Genomic DNA, 26,842 nt, shown 5'->3' with positions numbered 1-26,842 from the left:
TAATCTGTTAGCTTACGCCAGGCATGTCCAAAGTCCGGCCCGGGGGCCAATCACGGCCCGCGGCCAGATTTCATACGGCCCGCAGCTTCAGTCTTATAATGTATTATTTATGGCCCGCCTGCACTGTGAAACAGAATAAATAAATCATAAAACTTGAAACTGTAATTCCTCCTTTCACCAAATGGTGGCAGCACCACTTTAATACTATCAGTCTGCCTCCGTGCAGCGAACCGCTCTCCGCTCATTTCTGCCATGGCCACTGCAAAGAAAACGAGGAAAGTTTACAGTGAAGGCCGCCGCTTTCAAGAGAGATGGGAATTACAATACTTCTTTTCTGAAAATCAAGGCAATTGTGCTTGTCTAATTTGTAATGAGATGGTTGCCTTGTTTAAGGATTTTGACGTAAAGAGACACTACCAGACTAAACATGCTAACACATACAACAAGCTAACAGGGAGTCACCGTGCTGAAAAACTGAAGCAGCTCAAAGCTGCACCGGCATCACAACAGCGATTTCTTTGGGCCTGAGTCAAAAGAAAATACCACCAAAGCAAGCTACGATGTTAATGTTAATAGCTAAACATGGCAAACCTTTTACTGAAGATACATTTATCAAAGACTGTGTTATGAAAATGGTGGAGAACATTTTGCCCTGAGAAGAAGCAAGAATTTGAGAAAAATGTTTGCCTGGCAGTAACAGTGTGGCACTGAGAGTTGAGGACATGAAACTGAGTATTTTGAACGGTAACGTCTGTCACTATCAGCAGTGAAGAGCCTAAAGAACATTTATGGCACTTGGATTTATGGCACTTATTTTTATTAAACTCTTGAGTAAGATTTGGTTATGAACCTGTCGATGTGATACAAACTATTACTTTCTGAAAGATATTGTAAATGACAAGAGCAAAATTCACTTGTTTTAAAATTTAATAATAACAGACAATTTTGCATTACTTTAACTCCTGTTTAAAATGTTCTTGAGGCAAAGATATTTTTAAACTCATGTAAATTTAAGGTATTTTATACAGTTTGTTCAATGTTATCTGACTCTCCAGATATGAAAGAAAAGCAGAATTTCTGCTTTTAGAGTTGCCTGAGTGGCTTATATTTGGTTATTTTGTCATTTGAAAAATAAAGATAATTGTGACAATGAAAATTGTTTTGTAACAGTGTGTATTTGCATGACACTTTTGTGGTTAAAAAATGTCCGAACAAACTATTGGCCCCCAGGCATCTTGACTTTATCAAATCTGGCCCTCTTTGCAAAAAGTTTGGACACCCCTGGCTTACGCCCTTCCATGAGAAAGACAAACATAATCTAAGTTTATATAACAAGTAGATTGCAAATATTTTTCTCATTCCATGCAAACCAACTTGATCAAATGTAAAATATGACCAACACGTTTGTATAGTCATTAATTAAATCGCTGCTAACCGCACTAAGTCTGCCAAAGGTTTTAAAAAAAGTTTTTTTTAAAAATTAAAAATCCCTTCAGCAGAGCCAGTCTGACAGCATAAAGCAGACCAAAAGCAGCTAGCTAAAACGCTAGCAGCATTAACCTTAAAGAACTAATCAGAAGCTGTTCCACTAACGATGAAGCACCATATCAGCATGGTGTTTAGCCAAAGCTAATGCTAAAGTGCTAAATTCAACCATATTCACACCGACCATGTGTCCAAGGAGAATTAGCGCTTATCCAGAAAAATTAACATTGAGGAAAGCTAATTGTGCTAAACATATAGTTCAAAATTAGCAAAACAAAATATTAGCTCAACTATTAGCGCATTTGCATGGAATGTGACACTATACAATCCTTTTGGCAGCATCTTCACCAGTTTATCTGGGTTCATGGAGTTTACTTTACAGATATAAGATGTTAAATGTGTGAAGTTAGAAATGTGTTCAATGTGTTTTTGAAAACATTTAAACGTTTAATTTATTGACCAAGAGTTTTGTGTTGTACATACAACATGATCCACTAAGTTTTACATTCATTTTGGGATTTTTTTTTGTTTATTTGTTCTTTCTAACTTTGTAAGCATGTAATGTGAACAAAATTCATATTTTATGGTATATTTTTTATGCTGATTATAAGACATATATATTAATAAAATAAATCTTTTTAAAAATTAGCGCATTTGCAGATTAGGACCCCTAGCTAACAGCAACACATTGTACTCTGATTGATAATCAATCAATATTAATTTCTCGTGCCTGCATATCTTCTCTAAATCATATTTTAAAGGTTTTTGCAGAGCATTATTATACAACAGTGAATTATTTACATTATACATAAAATAACTGCTGTTCCATGACTTTATTGGAGGATGATTGACTCCACCGCAGTAATTTGTCTCTTTGTTGTATCATAAAACATAACATTTATTCTGTTCAAACAACTAAATTCTACATATGACCATACCGCAAGTCCAAGAAGAATTAACAGAGAATGTAAAATATGCACCACCAGATTTCCCTCTTTAATAATTCATGGAGCTAATTAAAGAGCTGTTATACAAAATTAAAAGTGTCGGAAAACGGGGTGAAACTGTGATGAAGTGGAAACTCGAACTGCCGTGATGAGATCATTTTTATGCTGCATACGAGAACGCTGACAAAATATAATTGAATGGTTTTAAATCAACTGTGTCTGCTGGGATGGTTCAGTGTTTAAAGGTGATACTTACAAGTAAAGCGCAAACGTTACTGGCTCCCCGAGCAAATTTGTGTGAAAAAATATTCAAATAAATTCAGGTGTAGGTGAATTTCACACATAAAATGTCAGAAAAATGTCATATTTAATTTGATTACATTTATTCAAGTGGTAATTATTACCACTCAAAATGATGGCGCCCATAAAAATCCCCTTAATAAATGTAACCAAGAAATTTTAATACTTTATAATTTGGGATAAATAAAGTATTTTTGAATTTATTCAATCGATCTTTGCAAAATGTACAGTGAGAAGAACGGAAAGAGAGATTAAAGTAATGAAGCAAAAAAAAATGGCGCCTTGGGCTCATTGTGTATCCATAGCAACCATCACAAATGTAAACATCCATTTTAACTGCAACTCTGCACCTCGTGTATACTTTCAGGTAAAGTAGAGGATGTGTGATGCTGTGGGCCTGTTTCTCCACCAAGAGCCCTGGGAAACTTAGTAGTTTCACAAAGTCTTTAAAAAAACCCTGAAAATTTCAACTAAACATCTGGTGACAATCTGAAAAATGGGTCGTCAATTGGTCCAGAAACATGACGAAATCGATCCATAGATGGTTCAACGGCAGCCTGCTTCAGACCCAAACCCTCTAGTGAACCTGCAAGGTGGACTGGATGGAGAAGGGCTGCAAATAACAACCACTTTACTTATCAATTAATCCGTCTGTTCTGACGATTAATCGATTAATTGTATAAACAACTGGCAAATTTTGCTTTTTTTTTTTTGAAGTCTTTATCTACATTATTATAAATTGACACAAAGATGCAAATAAAATATGTAAGTTATTTTTTAAATAAAAAACTAAACATCTTATTGCCTAAAATGGAACAACAGCATTCCTGTCGTCACCACTAGATCATCTGTAGCAGCTACAGCTAAAACATCAACATGTGAAAAACTCAGTTTTTCCTGCTTGACTTAACGCCACTGCAGGGCTGATCTGGTGATTATTTTTGGATCAACTGATTAATGACATAGCAAAACGTGCTTACAGGAGAATTTTGTTTACAGAATTTTAACATGTGAAGCTAAAACTATATTTAAAAAGGGATTTCTTTCATCTTCGATGCAAAATGCACATATCTTTGTGCAGATTTGGCTTAATTACTCCTCTGAGCATATTGTTCCTTCAACAATGAGTCCATTTGAGTCTCTATGCCCCAGTTAACGATTAATCGATTAATAAAATAAGTAACAAATCTAATGATGGATCTGATTAATCATTTCAGCCCTATAATAAATTAACACAAATTTCAGATTATGCTCTGAGTACATTGTTCTCTCAGCAATTAGTCAAATTTTTTGATTCTGTGTACTCCAGTTCACGATTAACTGATTAATAAATATGAAGATTAATCTTTTTTCAGCCCTAATAGATTAACTCAAATCTCAGAGTATGCTACTGAAATTATTTTTGTACTCTCAGTTTGCGAATCTGTTTGTATCTAGTGGTATGTTCTAAAATAAATCCAATAAAGACGATTTCATTCTTAATTTTTGATTTTTTTGATCTAAAAGACGAAGGAGGATTGATCATTTCCCCATTTCTCTGCAGTCAGTTTGCTGTAAATCCACTTCCCTGCCGCTGAATGATAAACAGCAACACATCCTGAGTGCTAGTAGGAAGCCGACAGTGTGAACGTGTGAAGCAGATGTGAGCCGAGACGAGCTGCTGGCTGCTTCCCCCTCTCCCTCCACGCTCCGTCGTTCCACATAACCAGCATGTTGACTCCACGCTTTTCTCTTTCTATCTATAGAAAGACGCTCCGTGTTGAAACTGAGTCAGTGGGAAGAACCTATAGTGGGCTCCAGCAGCATGCCTGACAGCACACATCCACTGCAACCTCCACACTTATGTAACAACGCACACAAACAGGGAGCCACTCCGAAGCAAACACCTGTGATCCTGACAGGTGTGTGTTCAGCTCTGCAGGTGCTCTTGGTGTTAAACGCAGAGAAGTGACGGCTTTCTATAGGGTGCCATTTAGGCTGGCATGCCTTTGCACACACACACACACACACACACACACACACACACACACACACACACACACACACACACACACACACACACACACACCCACGTGGGTTACCTGGCCTCTGCCACCGTGCAGCAGTAGCTGCCACTGCGCCGCGAGCTTCTCCCCACCCGCAGCTCTTCTCGAGACTTGCGGCGGTTAAAGTAGTCGGTGAGTTTCCCGAAACTTGCCATTTCTCTTTTTTTCCTTTCCTCCTTTCCTTCCTTCCTTCTTCCTCCGCCTCTCAGGCTCCTTTATTCCCCCCCCACTCTTGCCCCACTCTTGAATAAACCTGGAAAAGTCCAGATTCTCGCAAGATCCCTGCGAGAGTTCCTCCAGACTTGGACGTGTCTGTTCCGGTCGGATGCTTGGCGTGGTTCAGCGGCGGGTCCTGGGCATCACCTCCATCTTTTCCCAAAGCCTCTCAGAAATTCTGCGTCTGGTTTTTGCTTTTGTTTTTCTTTTTGCTCCCTCGACGGCTTGCCACTTCGCGCGGAGCGTGTACACTGACTGACTCTCTGGAAATAGTAACGTTTGTAACTGCCTACCCATCGACACAGCAGGAGCGCTGCCCCCTCCTCCCCTCCGCTGGAGAGCAGACAAGGAGGAGAGAGAGAAAGAAATTGAAAAGGGAGGGCGGCTGAGCAGCGATCTCCTCTCAGGCTCATGGGAGAAAATGATGCTTGTACCGAAGCCCCCGTCTCTTTCTCTCTCTCCTTTTTATTGCATGCTATCTTTCATGCAGGAGTTTTTTCTAAAAACACGTCTCCCAATCAAAGCTGAAGAGCAGAGAACATCCTCCATCTCTCTGCTCTCAATCTGGGGACACCTGCGCCACAATCCCAGCTTCACCTGTTAGTCCCACTGACTGTAACTCTATTTAACTGGGAGGAAAACAGAAGCAGAGGAAACAGAGAAAGAAGAATGGAAACATCCAGTTATCAACTTTCTCATTATTTACAGTTTCAGGGCAGCAAAATCATTTTAATTATTGTTTTTTGTCATTTGAACTGAATTGAAAAATAATCTGGTTATTTTTGCAGTTCTGGGCAACAGGAAGAAATCTCAAAAGGGCTGCACTGATTGGTGGCGATTCTCTTCATTTTCGGTGATCTGCCGATACTTGCATATAAAGACAGTTACAAAGTCGGCCTTCTATCACCTGAATAACATTTCCAGGATTAGAGGACTAATGTCCCAAAAACATCTAGAGAAACTCCTCCATTTGTTTATCTTTGCATTTATTACTGCAGCAGCATCTTCACAAGGCAGCTTAAAAAAAAAATCATCAGATCCAGAACGCTGCTGCTGGTGTTCTGACTAAAACCAGGAAGACAGAGAACATCACCCAGTTCTACAGTCCACTGAGAGAACAGACTTTAAAATACTGATGTTAGTTTATAAATCACTGAACGGCTTAAAGATCTGCTGCTGCTGCTGGATCAACCTTCCAGGCCCCTCAGCTCTTCTGGTTCTGGTTCTGCTTTGCATCAGAACCAGAACTAAGCAGCAGTCAACTTCTATCCACCACAAATCTGGAACAAACTTCCAGAAAACTGCCAAAATACTGAGTTCCTTTAAATCAAGGCTAAAAGCCCACTTGGTTAGAGTTGGTTTTGAAACATAATCAATGAAACAATAATCAATGATCTGATGTGTAACGATGGTAAAATGTAACGATTCAGCTGTTGGCTGTGTTTCTGTGACTTTGTGTTTCTGTGATGTAAAGAACTTTGAACTGTGTTGCTGCTGAAAGATGCTAAACAAATAAAATGTGACTATTTGACTGATTGATTGATTGATTGATTGATTGACTGACTGAAGTCTTATGCTAAAATCAGGCTCCTAGAGAATCAAATAACTCAAGACATCACAATATTTTTTGAATATCTTTGATTTCAGTTCCTGAAACATGTGCTTCCAAACATTTTGACAAAGATTTTACTTGAATAAAATCTTTCAACCACTGATAAATATGTTTTAGTGCATTTCTTTGCATAGACTCTGTTTTGATTGGTTTAGGCTATAAAAAGTCTCATTTGCTTTGGAACCTTTAACAATCTGAATCGATAGGTTAGGCTTTTTATAAGATTGGCAATCGACGATCGGCCAGAAAACTGCAATCGGTGCAACCCTAATCTCAAAGACACAATTTTTTTTTAAATATCTTTGATTTGAAAAATGTTCCTTGTAAAGTCTTTCGACCACTCATAAATATGTTTTAGTGCATTTCTCTGCGTTTTCATTGGTTCAGGCCATAAAAAGTCTCGTCTGCTTTGCAACCTCTAAAAATACGGTCACATTTTCAAACTTCCTGCTTCCGTCCTCAGACTTGCTGCACGCTCTTTGACTTTCTGCGGCTCTCCTGAAGCCGTTCCTTTTGACTACCGAGCCCGAGGCCCGGTCCAGACCCGCTACCGACAATGCGTCCTGGCTGATTCGGTCACAAGTTGACAGCTTCACGTAGGAGTGTGTCGCACCCGGCAGTGAAATCTGTCATGAATAGTTACAGCTCTGATTGCAGATAAACAGGGAGCCACGTCAAACAGTCAGCTGGTGGCGGAGCAGCAAACAGGACGACAGCAGCTCTTCTCATGTCCCCTCAACATCACCAACGCATGCATCCACTCACCCAAACCACGTCAGTTTTAACTCGATCCTGATTCACCTGGGTCACATTTACAACAACTGCAAATAAATTCACAAGACGGTTTCGCAGACAGACTTCAGATTCTTACCTTATTGGATTTTCTGTCATCCAATTTAACTGAGACGAGTCCGAAACAATCAGTCAGACTGAGATCTGATTAGATAAAAAACAGAAATAATTCAGTGCGTCAGGGCATTTATCACATCATTTATCATTTATCACAATAAGAATTTTTATTCATCGTTGTCCCAATAAATTTTTTATCAGCGATAAATAAAAAATCAGTTTAATGCTAATATGAATGTTCTTAAAGGGCCAGAATATACTGATTAAACCGTTAAAATATTAATAAATTGTGATTTATTTCAGCATTCAATAAGTGTTTCTTAAAAATAAATACCTGATCAGTCTCTCCAGTTTTTTGTGATTGGTATGCGATCAAAATATATGATGTTAAATGTGACTTTTTATTGATCATGGACTATTACTTGACATCCAGTAAGGCTGAGACAGCAGTCACTTAAACCCAGTTTTTGGTCAATTTTGAGAGAAATTTGCAGCAAAATCAGAAAAAAAATTGGAGATCTGTTGATTTTGTGTGAATTTGTGAAAAACTGAAGGGACTTAGTCTCTAGAGTCTAAAGGGCCACATAAAAAGGTTCAATGGGTTATATCAGTACATTCTGACACACCGGCCCTTTAAGAACATTTGTTGATATGGCCCAAAATGAAAATGAGTTTGAGACTCCTGATCTACAACACAGTCAATCAGTCAATCATTTAATCAGTCCTGGTGTTTTGACAGTAAAGCTGCAGAAACTTTATCAGACACTTTTTTTCCTGTTTCCTCCTGTGTACTTGGAGTAAATAGAGCCTCGGTGAATCCCCCAAGAGGAGGAAATTAGCAGCTTAATCGCTGTGGATTATGTGGGCTACCACCAGAGAGAACAGGAAGCTTCAGTGGGAAAACCGCAAAACTTTCTTTTCATCCTCAGTCACTCTTACCTTCTCATTTCTGAAGGTAACTTTTCAATTATATACCCTTAAAATCCTTCAATCAGTCTGACTTTAGAGTAGGTCATAATTAAATGTTTTTATCTTTTTAAGATCAGGAGTTGGGGTCTTAAATTTTCTGGATTGCAGTATTTTTACAGACATGATCCATGTTGTTTTAGAGTCAGGAAGGAAAAACCCGCTGCAGGTCCCTTTAGGTTCTGCATTTCCCTGAAGATGAATACATTTTAATCCTGCTTACGTCAGTTGTTGTGTTTATTCTGGAAATGGCGGAAGCTTTGCTCGAGCATTGCTTTACATTGTAAAAGCTGAGTTTATGGTATTTTCACAGCATGCATTTTCATGGTCAAGGTTTAAAAAAAAAAGTTGCTGAGCTGGGTGGAAGTTGTGATGCTGCTGCAAGTGCAGATTCACCGTCACGGATCACTGGCTTACTAAAGCCCACTGAGACATAATTTATGTTTTTAGCGTCATCCTGTCCCGTTTCTTACTCTGACAAGTTGAAATAACGCACAAATTTTAATGCAAATGATAATATCAGTATTTTTATCGCAACTGGGATTCAACTCTGAAAGAAAAAGTAAAAAACAAAACAAAGAAAAAGTAGAAATACTTTAAGCACCTTTTGTTATCCATTTATTAATCAAAAAAATAATCAGCAGATTAGACTGTAGTATATTTTTAGCTGCATCTTTTGCTAGAAATGAACAAGAGTACACCACAACAGTGGTGTCCAAAGTGTGGTCCGCGGGCCATTTGTGGCTCTTGGACTGTTTTTTTGTGGCCGCCAGCTGCAGTTCAAGAATGATGCAAATTTGTTTCAGTTGAAAATGTTAAGTACAAAACAAAATTTTATAATAATTAGAACTACATATTTCCAGAGACTTTTTCTGAAAAATCGACTCTGCTGCACCCAAATCAGCTTTTTTTTATTTATTAAACTTGGATAAATATAGCAAAGATTTTGACAGTCCAAAATAATTTGAAAAAGTGTTGTGTAGAAAAGACCCAAGTTGCTAAATGAAAAATCTCTACAATGCGAAAATTGTTTTATCCGATTAATCGATTAATCGGTTACTAGTTGCAACATTAGTTCAGATCAGAAGGAACAGAAACAGAAATTAAAGAAAACAAGTTAGAAAAAAAAAGACTTTAACATGACTTAACATCACTTTTATTCTCATATTACAGAGCTCTGCCCTAGATGCTGAGAAAGTTCAAATCTTGCAGTCATGCTAATAGCCACTTATGTGAAAACGTCCAAAGCACAAGCAGCAGTGGAAGTACTTTTAGATGTGTGTCTGAAGCTGAAGTGTGTTTGAATGCATTTGCCTAATAGGTGTAACTGCTACTTTTACTGTCACAGCAGGTGTTAGTGGAATTAGTGCTTGAATCAAGCTGCTGTGTTGCATTAATTTTCTTTTTTTTATGTCTGAATTACAGCGCAGTCTCTGGTTTTGCTGCTTATTCACAATCTGCGGGCAGCTCACTGACTGTTATGATCAAAGAGGCGTCGACAGAGATAAGACGGGAAGAAACGAAGCTGAGAGTTCAGGGATAAAACAGACTGGAGGACGGCGGAAAACACGATATTTTCTTAAAGTAGAAAGGAGCTGAATGTCACAGCTGGAACACGCCGACACGTCTGCACACAGACGGGCGTTATCCCGGGGCTGCTATGCTGGGCCTTTAACTCATGACTCATAAAGAGCGTGGCGGTGTTGATCCCCGGCATGCTGGGAGACGGAGCGATTACGTCTCACCATTCCACAAGGATATCAAAGATTCCTGTGCTGTGATAAAAAAAATGGCACCATTCATTGCACTGTGAATACTGTTGTAAGGCCTGCTACAATAAACAATAATGATTTATCATTTTTCTCTTTTTACCTAAAACTGGATGATAAGTCTTCAGTTTGGTGTTTTGGTCTTAACATGTACTTTTTTTTAAAAAAACAATTTGTTTACAAAGGCTTCAGAATTATTTTTATTTGTTTTTTCTGTTGTTTATTTTGTATATTTAAAATGTCTTCCAGTTCCAGTGTTAGATGCTCAGTAAAATTTTTAAAAGTTTTTATTATGCCTTTGCCATTATATTGCTTAAAAATTGTCTCAAAACAACAATATTATCGTTTATCGCAATAACGTCTGGGACAATTTATCGTCCAGTATAACGTATCGTGACAGGTCTAACCGTTGTTTTTGTGCATCAGTCTACTGATGTCTGCAGGGAACGCTGCGGAGTAATTACATAATTTTGCTATTTTTTAAACTCACTTCTTCACTTTTTAACTTGTAAAATAATGCATTGAGGTACAGGTGGACAATATGGCTTTAAAGTTTTATTAGGATATTTTGTGGTAGTATTGTGATAAAGATAAAAGTGACAATAAGAAATATTTATTACTACTTTTTAGAGACTGAATGAAGCAGCATTAATAGCCACATAAACAAATACTGCTCTTGAAAAATGCTTCTTTAGGACTTCACAGTCAAACAATACAAATTATATATCTAGCATGATATTAAGAGGACTTCAATCTGTAAAACAATTTTAAAAAACTGCAGCTTTAAAGCCACAACTGTTTAAAATTTGGTTAGATTGAGAACAATAACCAAAATTGTAAGAAAAGCCCAAGATGGGTCAGATGTTTGGACTTACAGAATGATAAAAACCTCTGATTACTCTTGTATAAAAGATGAAAAGAATAATTATTTTGAACAATTCATACGAACTCTGTTCATGTTTGATATATTTGATATTTTTCCTTTCAGCTGAAATACTGTGGATGTTTCCAAAGTGAGAATTCATTTTGCTTTCTGACTGAAAGTAAACACAAAAAACAGCAGTGAATGAATTATTCATCTGCCAAAACTCTTTCAGCCACTCAGAGAGGAAAGCCATCAGTAGCTGGAGCTCAGCTCTTCCTCCTTGTGTTTCTAAATTCCCTTCAGAGGTTTGACGTTCGCTCCCTGGCGTATGTGTTCATTTTTATAACCGTTTCTTTCTCTTCCCTCCGAACCATCAGTCCTAGCAGCCTGCTTGACTTCTCTCGTCCTTTTCTCAGTTTTCTCTCTGCCGTTGTTTCAAACAGAGACCCTTATTTGTCAAAATTAAAGTTATAGACAAAATATCTGTAATCAAAACACTCTTCACAGGATGGATGTATTCACATGTCTGATTTCTGATTCATTTATTCTTTCTATTTTTGGTCATAATGCTTTAATTTAAACATTTCTGTTGCAACTTTGCTTCACTCACTATCCCACACTGCAAAAACAAAAAATCTTACCAAGTATTTTTGGTCTATTTTCTAGTGCAAATATCTTAGTACACTTGAAATAAGACAAAACTAACTTCAAAGTAGCTTTGTAGATAGTGAAGCTAGGGCTCTAACGATACACTAATCTCACAATACAATACAATATGCGATATTCTGCTCACGATACGATATGTAGATATATCACAATATTCAGCAAACGGTACGGTTCAACATGATTCAATGCATTTTCATGATTTTCTGAAAGACAGAGTGATTTTGGTGATATTTTGTAACTGTTCTATAGACTTGGATTGAATTCAGTGAACTGATGTAATACTGTGTAATAAATGTTTTTGTTACATATTTGTTAGACATTTCATTTGTTTAAATGTTAACTGTGTGGCTTTGTGTATTTGGTTATGCAGAAAATGAATCTTTTTTTCTTATTCACTTAGATAATGTAGTTTATCTAGTTAAATTCATTATTTAATTGTAACTGGTTGTTTCACTACAAGTCATTTTTAATGTAATGGGGGTAAAAACTGTCATGTGTGATAACTGTCATTTAATTCATAACACAAAACTCAAAGTAGGATCTAACTTATCGATTCTCTCTGATGAAAAATCGATACTTTCTGAGGGAACGAAATATTGATACATATCGTAGAATCGACAAAATTACACAGCCCTAATAGAAGTTTGCTTCAAGTAAATAATTCTTTAATATTGGTGAGAAAGTTCTAGTTGTACTATTGCCATTACCTAGCAACCCCAGCCAGGCCCAGCCCGTTACCTAGCAACCCAGTTCCAGTTCCACTGGCAGATTATTTCACTCATAGCAAAACGTTTTCCCGACGTTATAAGTTAATTTATCTGCCAATGGAACAAGTGCTTTTCCATCAATATTAAGAAATTATTTACTCAAAACAAGCCTCTATAGCTTGCTGAAAAATTACTCTTAAGTTAATTTGTCTTATTTCATGTGTACTAAGATATTTGTACTAGATACTAGACCATAATTACTTGGTAAGATTTTGTGTTTTGCAGTGAACTTTATGTACTTGAGCTGCATAATATATACACTCTTTAATCAGCAGCGTTGTTTCACGCTCTTTCACCGGACGGCAAACCACCACGGTTCAAAAAGCTGAGACCCTGTGAACATAAAACTGAAAAATTGAAGAAGTGAGGAATGTAGCAGCTTTAAGAGTCTCTGATGTTATAGCACACTCCGCCTTCATCTATTCCTGTCCTTTCAGTGTTCACTCAGAGACTGGGACTCAGAATATTCCCGAGCCTGCTGGGCAGTACAGTCGGACCACTCTCAGATCAATGGGCTGTGGTGGCGGCGGGGGGCGGCTTAGGCAAGGGGGGCGGCAACACAAATCATGACAGAGAAGTGGGGAATGAAGAAAATTCAGACGGAGAAGGATGGAGACAGGAGAGGGCGATCGATAGGCTGAACACTTCAGCACACACACACACACACACACACACACACACACACCTTTCACACAACGTTAACTGCAATGAGGGATCCCAGAGCAGCAAATAGCAGCAGACACACACACACGCGCACACACACACACGACATGCTGCCTGAAAAAGGCCAGACATCAATCTTTACTTGCAGATTCATTCCTGCACAAATTATAATCCTGGTAAATTGTTTCACGAAGCGTAGTTCATTAAGTCACGTAGTTTATAAAGCAAATGCTAATAAAAGTTGCTCAGTTCTGGTAAAATATAACTCAGAAACACTGAATGAAAGCTATTTTTTAAATTATCACCAGGCACGACGTTGAGAACAGCTGGTTTCTGTGGCAGGCTTCACCCAGTTTATTTCATCAACAGGACATTTAATTCTTGCACAGCGAAAGGAAATTTGCTTTTGGTTGATTTTGAAATGGATTTAATAATCGTAGGGAAGTAATTCCTGCTTTTAGATTTTTTTTCTCTTTTTTATCTGATTGTTATTAATCTGATGGCAGATATGAGCAAGTTTTCAGTTAGTCATTTCTAACTAGAGTCACAACTACCAATCGTTTATTCAACCATTTGATTGCTTAACATGCAATAACAAAGCAATCCATTATTGTACACTTGAACATTTGTAGATTAATTGATTAATTTATTATTAACCAATTAATAAAAGAAAAAAGAACAATAGTAAAGTAAAGATTGTGTGAATGCTTTACTTTATTGCTGTTCTTCTATTTGTGTGTGTTTGTTTTATATTTATTTTGTTTATTATAACTTTGTTCATTCTTTTATTACACCATCAGGTTTTCCCTCAATAGTATAAGCCTGGCAGACCGCCAGGCTTTACTTGTGCCCCCAGCATTTTAAATTTGTTTTAGTTTTTTTAATTGCTGCCTTTTTAAAAACTTAATAGTTGGTGTTTAGGTATTAATCTTCCAGTCTTCCAATAACACATAATTATCAAGTGATATTTTCAAATTTTCTGTCAACTTTAAACATTTTGTTAACTCAAAACACCGTGGACCGCTGGCTGAATGACTGTTCTAGCGCCCAGATCACCAGGCTTGGCAGGTTTTCTGGGGGAAACCCTGCACTATGTTCAATAAAGTCAAACCAAACCAAATAATTTGATAGCAAAAGTTGATTAATGGGAGATTTTGTTATTTTTACAGAATTTCACTGGATGGTGGTCACATAGAGTCTTAATACAATGCATTATTTTTTGGTTATACTGTGACATAATGCAGAAAAATTCAAAGGTTATGAACATTTTTGCATGGTAAAAGGTCAAAGTTATCTTTGCATACAAACATAACTGGCTGCTAAGCTAGTTTTATTTAGTCAATACCGCCGTTTTTGTACGTTTTGTATTAAAGCCTGGTTTTATGAGGTGTCTTATGCAAGACTTATCTCCAAATTGTGACCTGTGTTGTTTTCCCCTAAAAGCTACTGAATCCGTCATATTTTTCCAAGTCTCTCAGTTTGTCTGGTTTAAGTGAGTCACGCTCACTATGTTTTGAACATCCTCAGCCTCCTCGCCCTGTTTGGATGGACACTGACCGCTGCGTCTGTTTGTGTCCACGTCCAGCTGACCCTCCGTGATTCATTATGCGGCAGTTTGGCGCTGAGTGTCGCTCCTGGTTGTCTCCGTTATCTGAAAGGCGATTAGGCCGCCGCTGCTCAGCATTGCGTTTTTTTGTTGTTGTTGTTGAAGTGGAATTCATAATGTGACACGAGAGCTTCTCCAAACGTTGTCACAGAAACACAATCGGTATCACTTGGACCGGAAATACGGAACAAAACACGGACAAAACAGCTGATACTTAGAATAAAAGACCAATAATATCAGTACAAAGAAAAAAATGCAGTGAAAACAAATTATGAAACCAATACAATTTAATGAAGAGGTGAAGATCAAGAGGACATAGTTTGACAAGGGCTTGAATTTATTCATTTTAAGTTGAGGGATTTGTTTTGTGGAAAAAATGGAGCAGCAAGAAGGTTTTGGGTTCAAATCCAACCCTGGTGTCTTTCTGCATTAAAATCAATATGACCATTAAGTAGGCCTGCAACTAACAATTAACTTAGTTATTGATTAATCAGTTAACCAGTTATTCTAACGATTAATTGGTTTAAAAAAAAGATGTATTTTTTATATAACACTGGAAATACTTAAAAAGATACAAAGAGACAAATAGTTTAATTCATTTTTTCCCTTAGTGAACGCTTGATCATTTGTAGCAATGGACGTGTCAGCAGCTAAAAAAAATACTTCTAACTTCTGACTGTGTTGCTTGATCTTTCAGCAAATGAAACTTTTTTCAGTCTGTAAACTCCAGTTAATGATTAATCGATTAATAAATTAGTTGATGATTAATCAGTCACAGATTTACAGATAAAGTTTCATTTTTTCCCCCCCATCTTAAATGCAACATATACATATATATATATATATTATTATTTATTTATTTTTTGTACAGTTTTGGCTTAATTACTTCTCTGACTGTGTTGCTCTTTCAGCAAAAGAAACTTTTTTGAGTTTGTAAACTCCACTTAATGTTTAACTGAATACTGAAATAATCAAATAATTTAGTAATCGATTAGTCACGATTAATCGATTCAGCCCTACTCAGCAGATTGTCACTCGATAACCAAAGAGAAAGTGAGTTAGTTGATGCCACCAGCTCCTTTCCTCTGCCTACATCCCCCAGAATGCTGTGAAATTAATGTAGTGAAATTATTGAATATTCTATCAGACGTATGTTCTATTGATACCGATCAAGTGTTTATTTCAATATATGTATTTATAGATTCAGTACAGATTCAGTTCGGATGTACAGGGTTGATTCCTCTAAGAAAGCGTCTTTCCTAGTTGTATTCAATATTCTGCATTAGCTTAGCACCAGAATAAATTCTTGATGCACTTATTAACATTAAAGGAATTCCGTCATGTTATTGTTTTCAGTTTGGTATTTTTCTGCTCATTCGATGATTCTGTGGTATTTTTCATAAGCAGAATGTGCCGTTAGTCCTTGTAAACACAGAGAGGAGGCGTAGCAGTTTGCTGCCTCAAACAGTCCGACTCACACAGGAAAGCAAGAGTACATAAAGACGCAGCAGAAGATGAAGCAACAATCTGTCTTCTGAATCCAGACGCATGCAGCAGATTTCCCGTCAGAACGGCTGCACAGCGATGAGATCAAGCCAAACCGGCACCTCAAGTACTCAGCTGTGACAAACATATAACAGATTAATATCACAGCAACAGCAAAAACAATTCCGCTGAGCTGACGTCGGAGACATTACCCAAACAAATCTCACATCTGCAATTTAAGAAAACAGCAGAAATGATTTTTCTTTTGTCTTTAGACATCTACTTTGTCACTGTCATCTAGAGAGTGGTGTTCGAAGCTTTTACCGCCCGATGTAGTGTAATAAACAAGCAGAGATTTGGAGCTAAACCACCGGTGAATCATATTTTAAAGTCATTTCCATCAAGGCCAAGTATAACAGCACAGGCTTGTTTGTGCAGCCCTGACAGCTCAGATCCAAATGACCAAGTTTGGCCAGTTATTTCTCCAACAGCGATGACAAATATTATTTACCCAGTTCATCACGTTGATGATTAAAACAGACAAATTGAATCCACCTCTCAAGATCCAGATTTCTGCCTTCTTCTCTAAGACAAACAGGAGCCATTCTACTGACATACTTTGCTTGGTGATAAACAGTTAAATTCAGTCCTATTTATTATCCTCTTTACCCTAAAATCCCAAAATGACAAATTAGCCGCATCACCTTCAGCTGGTACCTTATCTTCTACACAGGAGATTTTGCGTTAGGGGTTATTTGTCACATGTTTGACAGCTTAGTTTTCCTAACATCTCTGTCTCTGATGCTTTCATTAAAATACTGACAGATTCTTCCACACCTGATGGAAATGTGGAAAAACCCCAAAACATTTATAGCAGTTGCATAATCTCACATTGAAAAATAAGCCTTTTTTCCAGATTGTGAACAACAGCAGTTCACAAATTCTCTCAAAATAAGTCAAATATAATTCACTAGTGATACACTGATCCGATATTAACATCTGTATCGCTCATCGGGTCTCGGTGTCACTGTTCTTGATCCATGAAGGCAGATCTATTCAGTCTAACTCTATGCTTTTTGCTCTTACTATTTACTGTATTTTACAATACATCTAGAATTACTAATTTAACTTTCTAAAGCATTTGGGGAAAAAAGTTTGTTGCAGATTATTTTTACATGTTTGAGTAAAGTATTAATTTTTTTGTTTTTTGTCAATTTCAGTTTATTATTTATTTTACATTGGCTCTTCTACTCACAATTGCACTGACTGAATATTGTTTTTACATATTTCACCATGTTTGTCAAGATATTGGTGTATTTAAGCTGGACTGGTGAACAGTTATCAAATAAATTAGTAATTTATTGCATTTATGTTTGTGCTAAAAACAAAAATTATTTATGTCAATTCTGCTGTTTCTGTGTATCGAATCGTATCAACTCAAATATCGTTATCGGAAGTGTTTTTTGAGGTAACTTAAATAAAAGTAGTTAAATATTCCAAGATATTAGTGTAAGTTTCAGTCCATGCCAGGGTGTGTTGATTAACTAATTTTATGGATGATAAATTGTCCCATAAGCTACTGGAACAAATTATAATTTTTCTGTTTTGAAATATTTTCAAGAAATATAATGGTAAGATAATACAAGTACAACCTCTTAAAGATCAATGAACTTTAATTTTTAATAATTCGCTGGAGCACAGACTGCTACAGGAAATCCTTCCTGCCTCCTGCCCACAGCCATCACCATCTATAGCGACTTTTAGAAGAATCTTAAATGATTTGAATTTTAATTTTCCTTTGGGATAAATAAATAATTTTTGAATTTGAATTGAACACTTAACACTGGAACTTTAAATATCCAAAATAAACAAACAAAACAACAAATAAACCAAATTGTCCTTCAAAAAAGAGGCTATTTGACATCACTGCATGAGACTGAAGAAAGAAAGAATGGAAGAAAGAAAGAAAGAAAGAACAGAGAAAGAAAGAAATAAAGAAAGAACACGAAACAATCATGCAATCGTGATTATGATTTTTGATTTTTATTAATAAAAATCTATAATAATTTATTGATTTTTATTTATTAATAAAAATCAATCAATAAAAGGCACAAACAGTCAAACAAAAAACTAACTGGATGAATTCAATTCCCAATAATAATGTTTATGTCGCCCCCTGTTGGCTGAATGTGTTAATCTAATTCTCCTGCACTAAAATAACCCGCCGCTGTCATTAAGTTCGGCTTTAACTGAATTGCGTCAGCAGTAATTGGAATGAACCTAATTGGCGATTACTGTTCAGGTTTTATGAAGTTCATCTAAAAAAAAGAAATTCATTTGAATGTATTCTGACAAATACAAATAATTAGTGTAAGTGTGCCTGAGTGGGAGCATGTAGTTGCAAACAACACACACTCATAACTTTTATTGCGTTTGACTCTGGATTTAAACAGCTGCTGACGTTTCTACAGAAACGTTAGCAGAGTTTGTTGACCAACACAAGCGTGTCTACCTACACACAGGAATGCATTTCTAAAGCTCCTTTCCCTCTGCAGTGACTCATCAGTGAGTCACGGGTCCCAGAGGAGACCAAAGTTGCCCCCCTCTGGCACTCCGCAGTTTGGCACCGAGCGGCAACAGGTTCCTGACGTCACTTAATCATTAAGGGAAAGAAAGGAGCCAGAAGGGATGATTCACCGATCACTGGGGTGTCACAGTCAATCCGATATACGTAGGGAGAGGCAGGGGGACCGGCTGTGATGCGCCTCGGATGAATACTTTCACCTGACAGGTTTGGGGTGTAGCAGGTAGGAGGGAGAGCGTGTAAGCACGGATCTGTTTTTAGGCATAGTCACAGGTATGAATTATACATGTCCCTTCAACTCTGCTGAAAGACGCGAGTAATGAAATGCCAGGGAGCGTATGTGACTCACACACACACACACTTTACTGTATGTGAAAGCAGAACCGATGTACGGCTGAGTTACAGTCATCTGCAGAATGTGCTGAAAGGAGGGCAGAGAGGACTCCCACGGCTCTTATCGTTCTCTGCCCAGCTACTCGGCACGGACAGCGAGGGTTGGGCTACGACTGCAAAAGAAGTGTCTATGTGTTGGAAGAACAGCAACACAGGTAGAAAACCAAAACAGTGAAAGCAGAGAGAGAAAGAGGTGGGTGGGGTTCGGTAAATCCAGTTCCTGGAAACTTTAAGAAAATCCGTTCAGCTGTTTTAGCTGCATGCAGATAATTTTATGTCCTCACAGACAATGACACAGTGAAGCTGAAAGGCATTTGTAGCAAATGCCCCCCAAACGAAGGCGCGCACGTCTCCAAGTTGTGCATCAGATGAACAGAGGTTTATTAGAAATAAACCCTTAGTTTCATGGTAAAAGCTGTATGCACACACACAAAAAACCACAGTTTACGCTACAAAACCACGCTCTTACAATCGTAATGTTCATAAATAAAAATAGCATTTACCACTAAAAATATCAATTATAGTTCAAAAACTATACTCTAGTGTTTGTATATAATAGAACAAATTCACAGTTTTAATCGATTAATATTAGAAACACACCATATTTTTCGGACTATAAGCCATTCTAATTTTCATTTCCTTCCTGTTGAAAAGTGGTATGATCCGTTTCTGGTGATGAATATTATTTTATTTTGAATGAATATGATGACCATAGTTAAAAACATAGGACATGGCATAAAGTTCATCCAAGTCATGAAAATTGATAACATTTCATAGCACAAATTGGCTTGAAAGGATCAAAAATGGAGGCCATCTTGAAATTAAAGTGGGAAATATGAAAAATGGCTTTTAAGCTTGTATCCACACTTGAAGGATTTTTTTTTACAGTAAAATGCTACACCTGATGTCCGTCCTAATGCCAGGCGTACAGCTGGAGCGTGGGCAACAACATTCCAGGAAGTGTCAGAATAGAGACAGGAAGTGCATTTAGGAAACACAAAGCTTGTTGATAAAGCAGCTCTTACTCTATGAGTTGGTCCATCCCTTCACCCTGGGGCTCCGCTGGCTCCCCAGGTCTGAGTGGGTGATCTTTCTATCGCTTTCTTCTTTCCCTGCAAACAAACAGACTTGTCATGAAATACTTTGACCTCGTCAATCTGGGAAAACAGAAGGAACTTATGAAGGAAGAAAAATATTGTTTAATCATCAGCAGAATCATGTTTCATTTTGAAATTGACACTTTCTTTAATCTTTGTGGAAACAGAGACAGCGTAGGATTGTTCACACCGCTTCGTCCGTCTGAACTCTGTCAGCTGCTCTCTGAAGGCCCCTCTGATCCCCAGGTGTTGAGTTTCAAAGATGTTCTCACATTCTGTGATTTATGATTGGAGCAGAGCGAGACTTGGCTTCACAGCAAAAAACACACAATCTTACCAAGCATTTTTGGTCTAATTTCTTGTGCCAATATCTTAGGACACTTAAAAAAATACAAACTAACTTAAAAGTAACTTTTCAGCAAGATATAGAGGCTTGTTATAATATATAATAATTCCTTAATATTGATTTCGAAAAAGTACCAGCTTCATTGGCAGATAAATTAACTAATAACATGGGAAGAATGTCTTGTTATAGGTGAAATAATCTGCCAATGGAACTAGAACTGGGTTGCTAGGTAACGGCTGGGCTTGGCTGGGGTTGCTAGGTAACAGCGCCCATGTTATATATTAAGTTATCTGCAGTGGAACAAGTACTTTTTCTTCAATATGAAGCAGTTATTCACCTAAAATAAGTCTCTATATCTTGCTAAGAAGTTACTTTTATGTTAGATTGTTTTATTTCAAGTGTACTAAGATATTTGTATTCAAAACTTAATCTTACCAATTACTTGGTAAGATTGTCTGTTTTTGCAGTGTTCTCTGCTGTTATTTCATCCCATTTTTATCCAATTCCTTCACCTAAACGTGAAATAATTGGAAAAGAACTGGTAGACAAGCTATATAGATATATCTCCAACCCAATCAACTATTCAGAAAGATTTCTTAATCAGCCTTTTTATGGTGACCCACTTTTCACCTGAGGCAAAAATAAACAGGGATCAAAATCCCAAAATCTATGCTAATGTGAGGTAACTCTGCAGAGCTGCAGCACCTGGATAAACTCTGTTTGGGATGTTAATATCTCTCTATTCCTCGAGCCAGCATGGTAATTAGGCTGAACATCTGGCGAGAAGGAAAACCCACCGTTCACATGAATTCGACTCAACTCCCTTGATACAGTGTGTTGATGTGTCTTTTGGAAGGTGAGCCTCAGGTAAACTGAGGACGTGTGTATCTCCATATGCCAGGACCTGCTCCTGTCAAAGGAGGTGAGTAGTCGTCCAGGAGAAGCGATGGCAGCGGATGCTAAGCATTCAGCTGCAAGGTCAATAAATGCAAATGAACCTGCCTGACATGCTCCTGCAGTTACCTAACATTAATCCTGACTGATTTTTATAAATGAAGTGTCTATATGGTGCGACCTGTGTTAACCTTTTTCGGTTTTAATCTCAGGACTGCTGCAGAAAACATAAAGGTCAATATTTAGAGTTTATTGATGTCTTTAAAAGGTAAATCAAGTTTTCAAAGCGGCATTGAAACAACCAAAGTGTTTTTGTGTGAATTTATTTAAAAAAACATATATACTTAAATATACCTTAAAGTAAAGCTAACCAATGTTAAGCTAAGCTAAATGAATCCAAGATAAGTTCTAATTGCACTCAGTTCCATCCATCCATCCATCCATTTTCTGTTCACCCTTGTCCCTAATGGGGTCGGGAGGTGCTGGTGCCTATCTCCAGCTACGTTCCGGGCGAGAGGCGGGGTACGCCCTGGACAGGTCGCCAGTCTGTCGCAGGGCAACACAGAGACATACAGGACAAACAACCATGCACACACACACTCACACCTAGGGAGAATTTAGAGAAACCAATTGACCTGACAGTCATGTTTTTGGACTGTGGGAGGAAGCCGGAGTACCCGGAGAGAACCCACGCATGCACAGGGAGAACATGCAAACTCCATGCAGAAAGACCCCGGCCGGGAATCGAACCCAGGACCTTCTTGCTGCAAGGCAACAGTGCTACCAACTGCGCCACTGTGCACTCAGTTCAAATTGCTAAATTTCTATAACTTTAAAATGTCATTAAACCCACAGCTACAGTAAACTTACAGTGGATTCAGTAAATTAGAATATGCTCTATCCTATCGGATTAAAAGTACCTTTTCAAAATAAAAGCCTTTAAGCATGTATTAAGCATAATTTAAATTAAGCCCACATTTTTGCATTAGGATGTTTTTTGTGTAAATTCTGGCTCTTAAAATATCAGAATTGACAGAAGTGAAGGTTTAAAACATGAGTCTACTCATGAATTGGGTTATTGTGATAAAGTAAATTTCCAATAACATTCTAATTTATTCAATATGTCTGTATATTGTTTATTTTTTTATCTATATTCTAAAGAAACTTTTAGCCCTCCACTGTATGATCAGCATTTTTAAATCCTTTTTTTAGATCTACCTTCAGCATATAGCAGCTGCTGCATTATGCAGTGAAACTGCTTTTAGATCATTATAATGTATAATCAGAACAACAACAAAAAAACCTTTTTCCACTCAACACCTGGCTGAAGCTCTGCTCCTAAACCCAAACATCATTTTAATGTGCTCCATAAAAATGATCCAAAACAGACAAAAACACATTCCTCTTGTTTTAATTTGTGTTATTTTTTTTTACATATCTGCATCGTTGCCACATTTTTTCCGAACCCGATTCATCCACATCCTCTGCTTCCCCTCCACCTAGCCATGCATAATAATCTGCACCGTAACCTGGAGCGGTGGCCCGCCGCTGCCTGCCTGTCCCATCAAACATGCATAAGAAACAGATGTATCTTTGATGTACGTTTGTTCATGTCGTCCCACGTACATGAGAGAGTGAATGAGTGTATAAGCGTGTGTGTATTTTATGTGTCTTATGCAGAGTGCTTCCAGCCCCTGCGGGTGCAAGCCAGGCCGGGGAGATGCAGCTGCATGCCCCGACACACAGGCGGAGGGGGTGGGCAGCCATAGATCCTGGAAAAGACAAATAATCCGCACAGCGCCTGAACTATGCTGCTATACATTACGTTTCACCCAACCACTGCTTTAAACATTAAGGATAGCATTATGTATGCAAACTGTAGCTTGTTTCATTCAGATGTTTTTCTGCAAGACGTTTACAGACAGAAATGTCTCAAACAATATTCAACCAAAAACAATTCCTTGGAAAATAAAGTAGATTTTGATTTTGACCCTTCAGGGACACATAATGACGATTACAAATTATAAATGATTCTTTCACAGCTAGAAAACGGTGTCCAGGTCACATAAAAACAGTTACAAAGTCGGCCTTCTATCATCTGAAGAACATTTCCAGGATTAGAGGACTAATGTCTCAGCAAGATCTAGAGAAACTCCTTCATGTGTTTTCTTCAGTCACATCGATTACTGCAACAGTGTCTCACAGGTCTGCCCAGACATATCAATCAGATCCAGAACGCTGCTGCTGGCGTTCTGACTAAAACCAGGAAGACAGAGAACATCGCCCCAGAAAAAACTTTCAAATACTATTAGCTCATAAATCATTAAACAGTTTAGCACCACAGCACATTAAAGATCTGCTGCTGTTGTACCAACCTTCCAGACCTCTCAGGTTTTCTGGTTCTGGTCCTGCTCTGCATCCAGAACCAGAACATGGAGAAGCAGCATTCAGCTTCTACGCAGCACAAATTTGGAACAAACTTCCAGAAAACTGCAAAACTGCTGAAACACTGAGTTCCTGGGCTAAACCCCCACCTGTTTATAGTTGCCTTTAGTTAATAACAACTGGAACATTAGAAAGAGAAGTCTGTTTTTTAAAATCTGTTTTTGGTTTCCTGTTCTTTGCCACAGCAATGTAACGTTTTAACTTTTTTGTTGTTTTATTTTCCTTCTAATCATTGAAGTGTTGAAAATGTGCTATAAAAATAAAATCTCCTTGTCTGTTATTAATGTTCCCCTTGTTCAAGCTATTGGTGTAGGTTGACGGCCAACTCTTGATTTGTTTGGAGGTGTTGCTCTCAGATGATAGATTGAATGGAGCTCTGGGAGAAACTGAATAAATTCACAGCCGTCTGCATGATCCAGATCATTGTTTATGTTGTTGTCTTTTCCAAATTAATTGCACAACTAAATGAAAAGTGCATTCCTCCATAAATTACCGTAACTGATCGCTTGTTTTGGTATACAGGAACACCACACTAATATTAAAAACATATCTTCATACTTTCATTTTCTTGTAATATTTATTAGAAAGAGTTCAGTATTGAAAATGTCATTGAGGGTTGTCTTAGTGTTAGTATCGTTAGAAAGTTTTGTGTTGTGATAACAAAGATTAAACATAGACAAAAAGAAAATTAAAACTGACACCTTTTAGCTTTTCACTTTATAAAAACATTTAAATGTGTATGTATCCTTTCCCTTCCGCTTCATAATCAATCTGAATAATGAATCAAATCTAAACAGAAACTTATAAAAGTTTGCGGAAAACTTCACAGGCGCTCCAAAATGTTTCATTCTAATAAAAAAAAAAAACATTAAGCTTCAAATTTCTCCTTTAAGTAAATATAAACTTCAACGCACCAGTTTCTACTTTTAAGTACTACTGGTTTGGGCTGCAGGAATGATAATAATGGACATTGTTGCTTGAATTACATGCAAGCGCTGCACTCAGTAGTAAGTATGGCGCTGGTCCATGACTGTGTCATACTTTACCACCTGGAGTTATGAAAACTTCCCTTGCACAAGTCTGTAAACAGGTATCATAAATGTGAGTCACTGCAGGCATGAGCTTATCCTGCTTGTCATTAGCTTCATTCATGCCTGTGTAGCTCCTGATCAGCCCCGTCTCTCTGTCTCTCTGCATATTCATGCATGACTCTGTAAAGTGACCCTGACCTGATCTTCCTTACTTCTACACACACGTGCACACAACCTCATATACTTTTTTTGTTCCCATATAATCCCTGCACACACACGAACACACACACATCTTTTTCCTTTTCCCCTTAGACAATTGTGTTGCTCATTCTCCACTATTGTGGAAGTCAGTCATTTCCACATGTGTGCTGGCCATAAAACAGCAAAGAGCCGACTAAAAGCATCCCTTTCCTGAGTAGCAGAGTCACAAATGGTCTCATATAAACACAGGACACACCTTAGCCCAACAGGTTTCACATATATTCTGCTTCTGACCCGTTCAGTGACAAATAAACAAGCCTCGCTTTAATTAACCGTCTCTGTTAACTTCCAAGATGTTTTTCTCCGAGACACAAAGTTTTATAGCAACGCTCCAGACCGCATCTGGTGTCTTTTGTGTGTGTGTGTGTGTGTGTGTGTGTGTGTGTGTGTGTGTGTGTGTGTGTGTGTGTGTGTGTGTGTGTGTGTGTGTGTGTGCGTGTGTGTGTCCCACAACGTGCCTCGCGTTGGGTTTCCTGAGCATTGTCATGACAACAGTGAGCATGGTGGCCTTTGAAAACAATACTCCATACACACGTTGAAAGAAGTGTGCTGGACGAAGTGTGAGTTTAAGCACTTCCTAAAAACTTTAGACTCTCGGGAAGTTCCCTCAGAAAACGCAGAGGTGTCAGATACAGGAGCAAGAAGCGTGCATTCATTTTCTTACCCTTACTTAACGAAGAAAGTTTGTCTTTACGCCTTTTTCCCGGGGCTGTTCTTGCCTTGGCTTCCGTCCCTGTCTCCTTTAGATTTATTTTTCCGTAGCCCAACGATAATAAAAGGCTTGTTTCTCTGCTTTAGTGTGTGGTTATCCCCGTAGAGGCGCTGCGAGTCTCAAACCATGTGTGAAATCAGCGTCCAGCCGTGGGGCAACTTCCTCCGCCCAGACTCATTCTCTTCTTCTGCCTGCTTCTGCCAGGGGATGCTTTACTTTGCTTTGCTCCGCCTCGTTCAGCACTAAAGGTAAATCACTGCCATCTAACAACCCGAAGTTTTTCTAAACTAAATGAGGACTTTTCCAACTCTGTACTGTACCACTGAAATCGCCCAACTGGAACTTCAGATCTTAAAGCTACTTATAAAGACAGCTAGATTCATTTAGAATAGTTTTCCACTTACAGAACAATATGTCGTGCACAGTTTTTTTCAGTATTTATTTTTTGCTATTTTGTTGTAAATCACCATTTAATCAAGATAAAACCTACCACAATCCCCCCCCCAAAACGTTTCTATTCTGGTGACGTCACAGAAGTCATAATGGTGCATTCCATTTCCAGTATGAACCCGGAAATTCCGACTTCCCTTTCGGAAGAATCAACTGGAACGCACCGCAAAGTTGGACTTCCCACTTTGAAAGTGGGAGCAACTCCAACAAACATCAGTTACGAACTAAAAGGCCCTTTTCAATATGGCCGCTAAAGTTAATATGTAAACAGTGTATGCATATGAAAAGTAAAGCGATGTTTGCAACATGCAGGTTGAAATCCCAAACTTCCCCAACTATTGCCAATTTTTCCATCATCCATCCATCCATTTTCTGTTCACCCTTGTCC

The 26,842-nt window shown here is 37.9% G+C and overlaps 1 protein-coding gene across 2 annotated transcripts in view; it reads right to left on the bottom strand.

Annotated features, from left to right (window-relative positions):
* The window catches only part of ankfn1b (ankyrin repeat and fibronectin type III domain containing 1b), a 181,629-nt gene extending 155,378 nt beyond the window's left edge, over positions 1–26,251 (bottom strand). The window contains exons 1-2 of one of the 2 annotated variants that reach the window (XM_028044467.1): positions 25,957–26,251; positions 20,244–20,330 (exon numbers count right to left, since the gene is read on the bottom strand). In XM_028044467.1, coding sequence (XP_027900268.1) covers positions 20,244–20,260 — 17 coding nt within the window. In that variant the 5' untranslated portion in view covers positions 20,261–20,330; positions 25,957–26,251. Of the gene's footprint in view, positions 1–4,813; positions 5,415–20,243; positions 20,331–25,956 lie in introns of those variants that run through there. The other variant, XM_028044458.1, reaches the window with a different exon arrangement.
* Positions 26,252–26,842: the final 591 nt, after the last annotated feature.

The sequence above is a fragment of the Xiphophorus couchianus genome, chromosome 2, assembly GCF_001444195.1.
Source record: "Xiphophorus couchianus chromosome 2, X_couchianus-1.0, whole genome shotgun sequence".
Classification (NCBI taxonomy): domain Eukaryota; kingdom Metazoa; phylum Chordata; class Actinopteri; order Cyprinodontiformes; family Poeciliidae; genus Xiphophorus; species Xiphophorus couchianus.
This window is presented reverse-complemented; position numbering and strand designations above follow the sequence as displayed.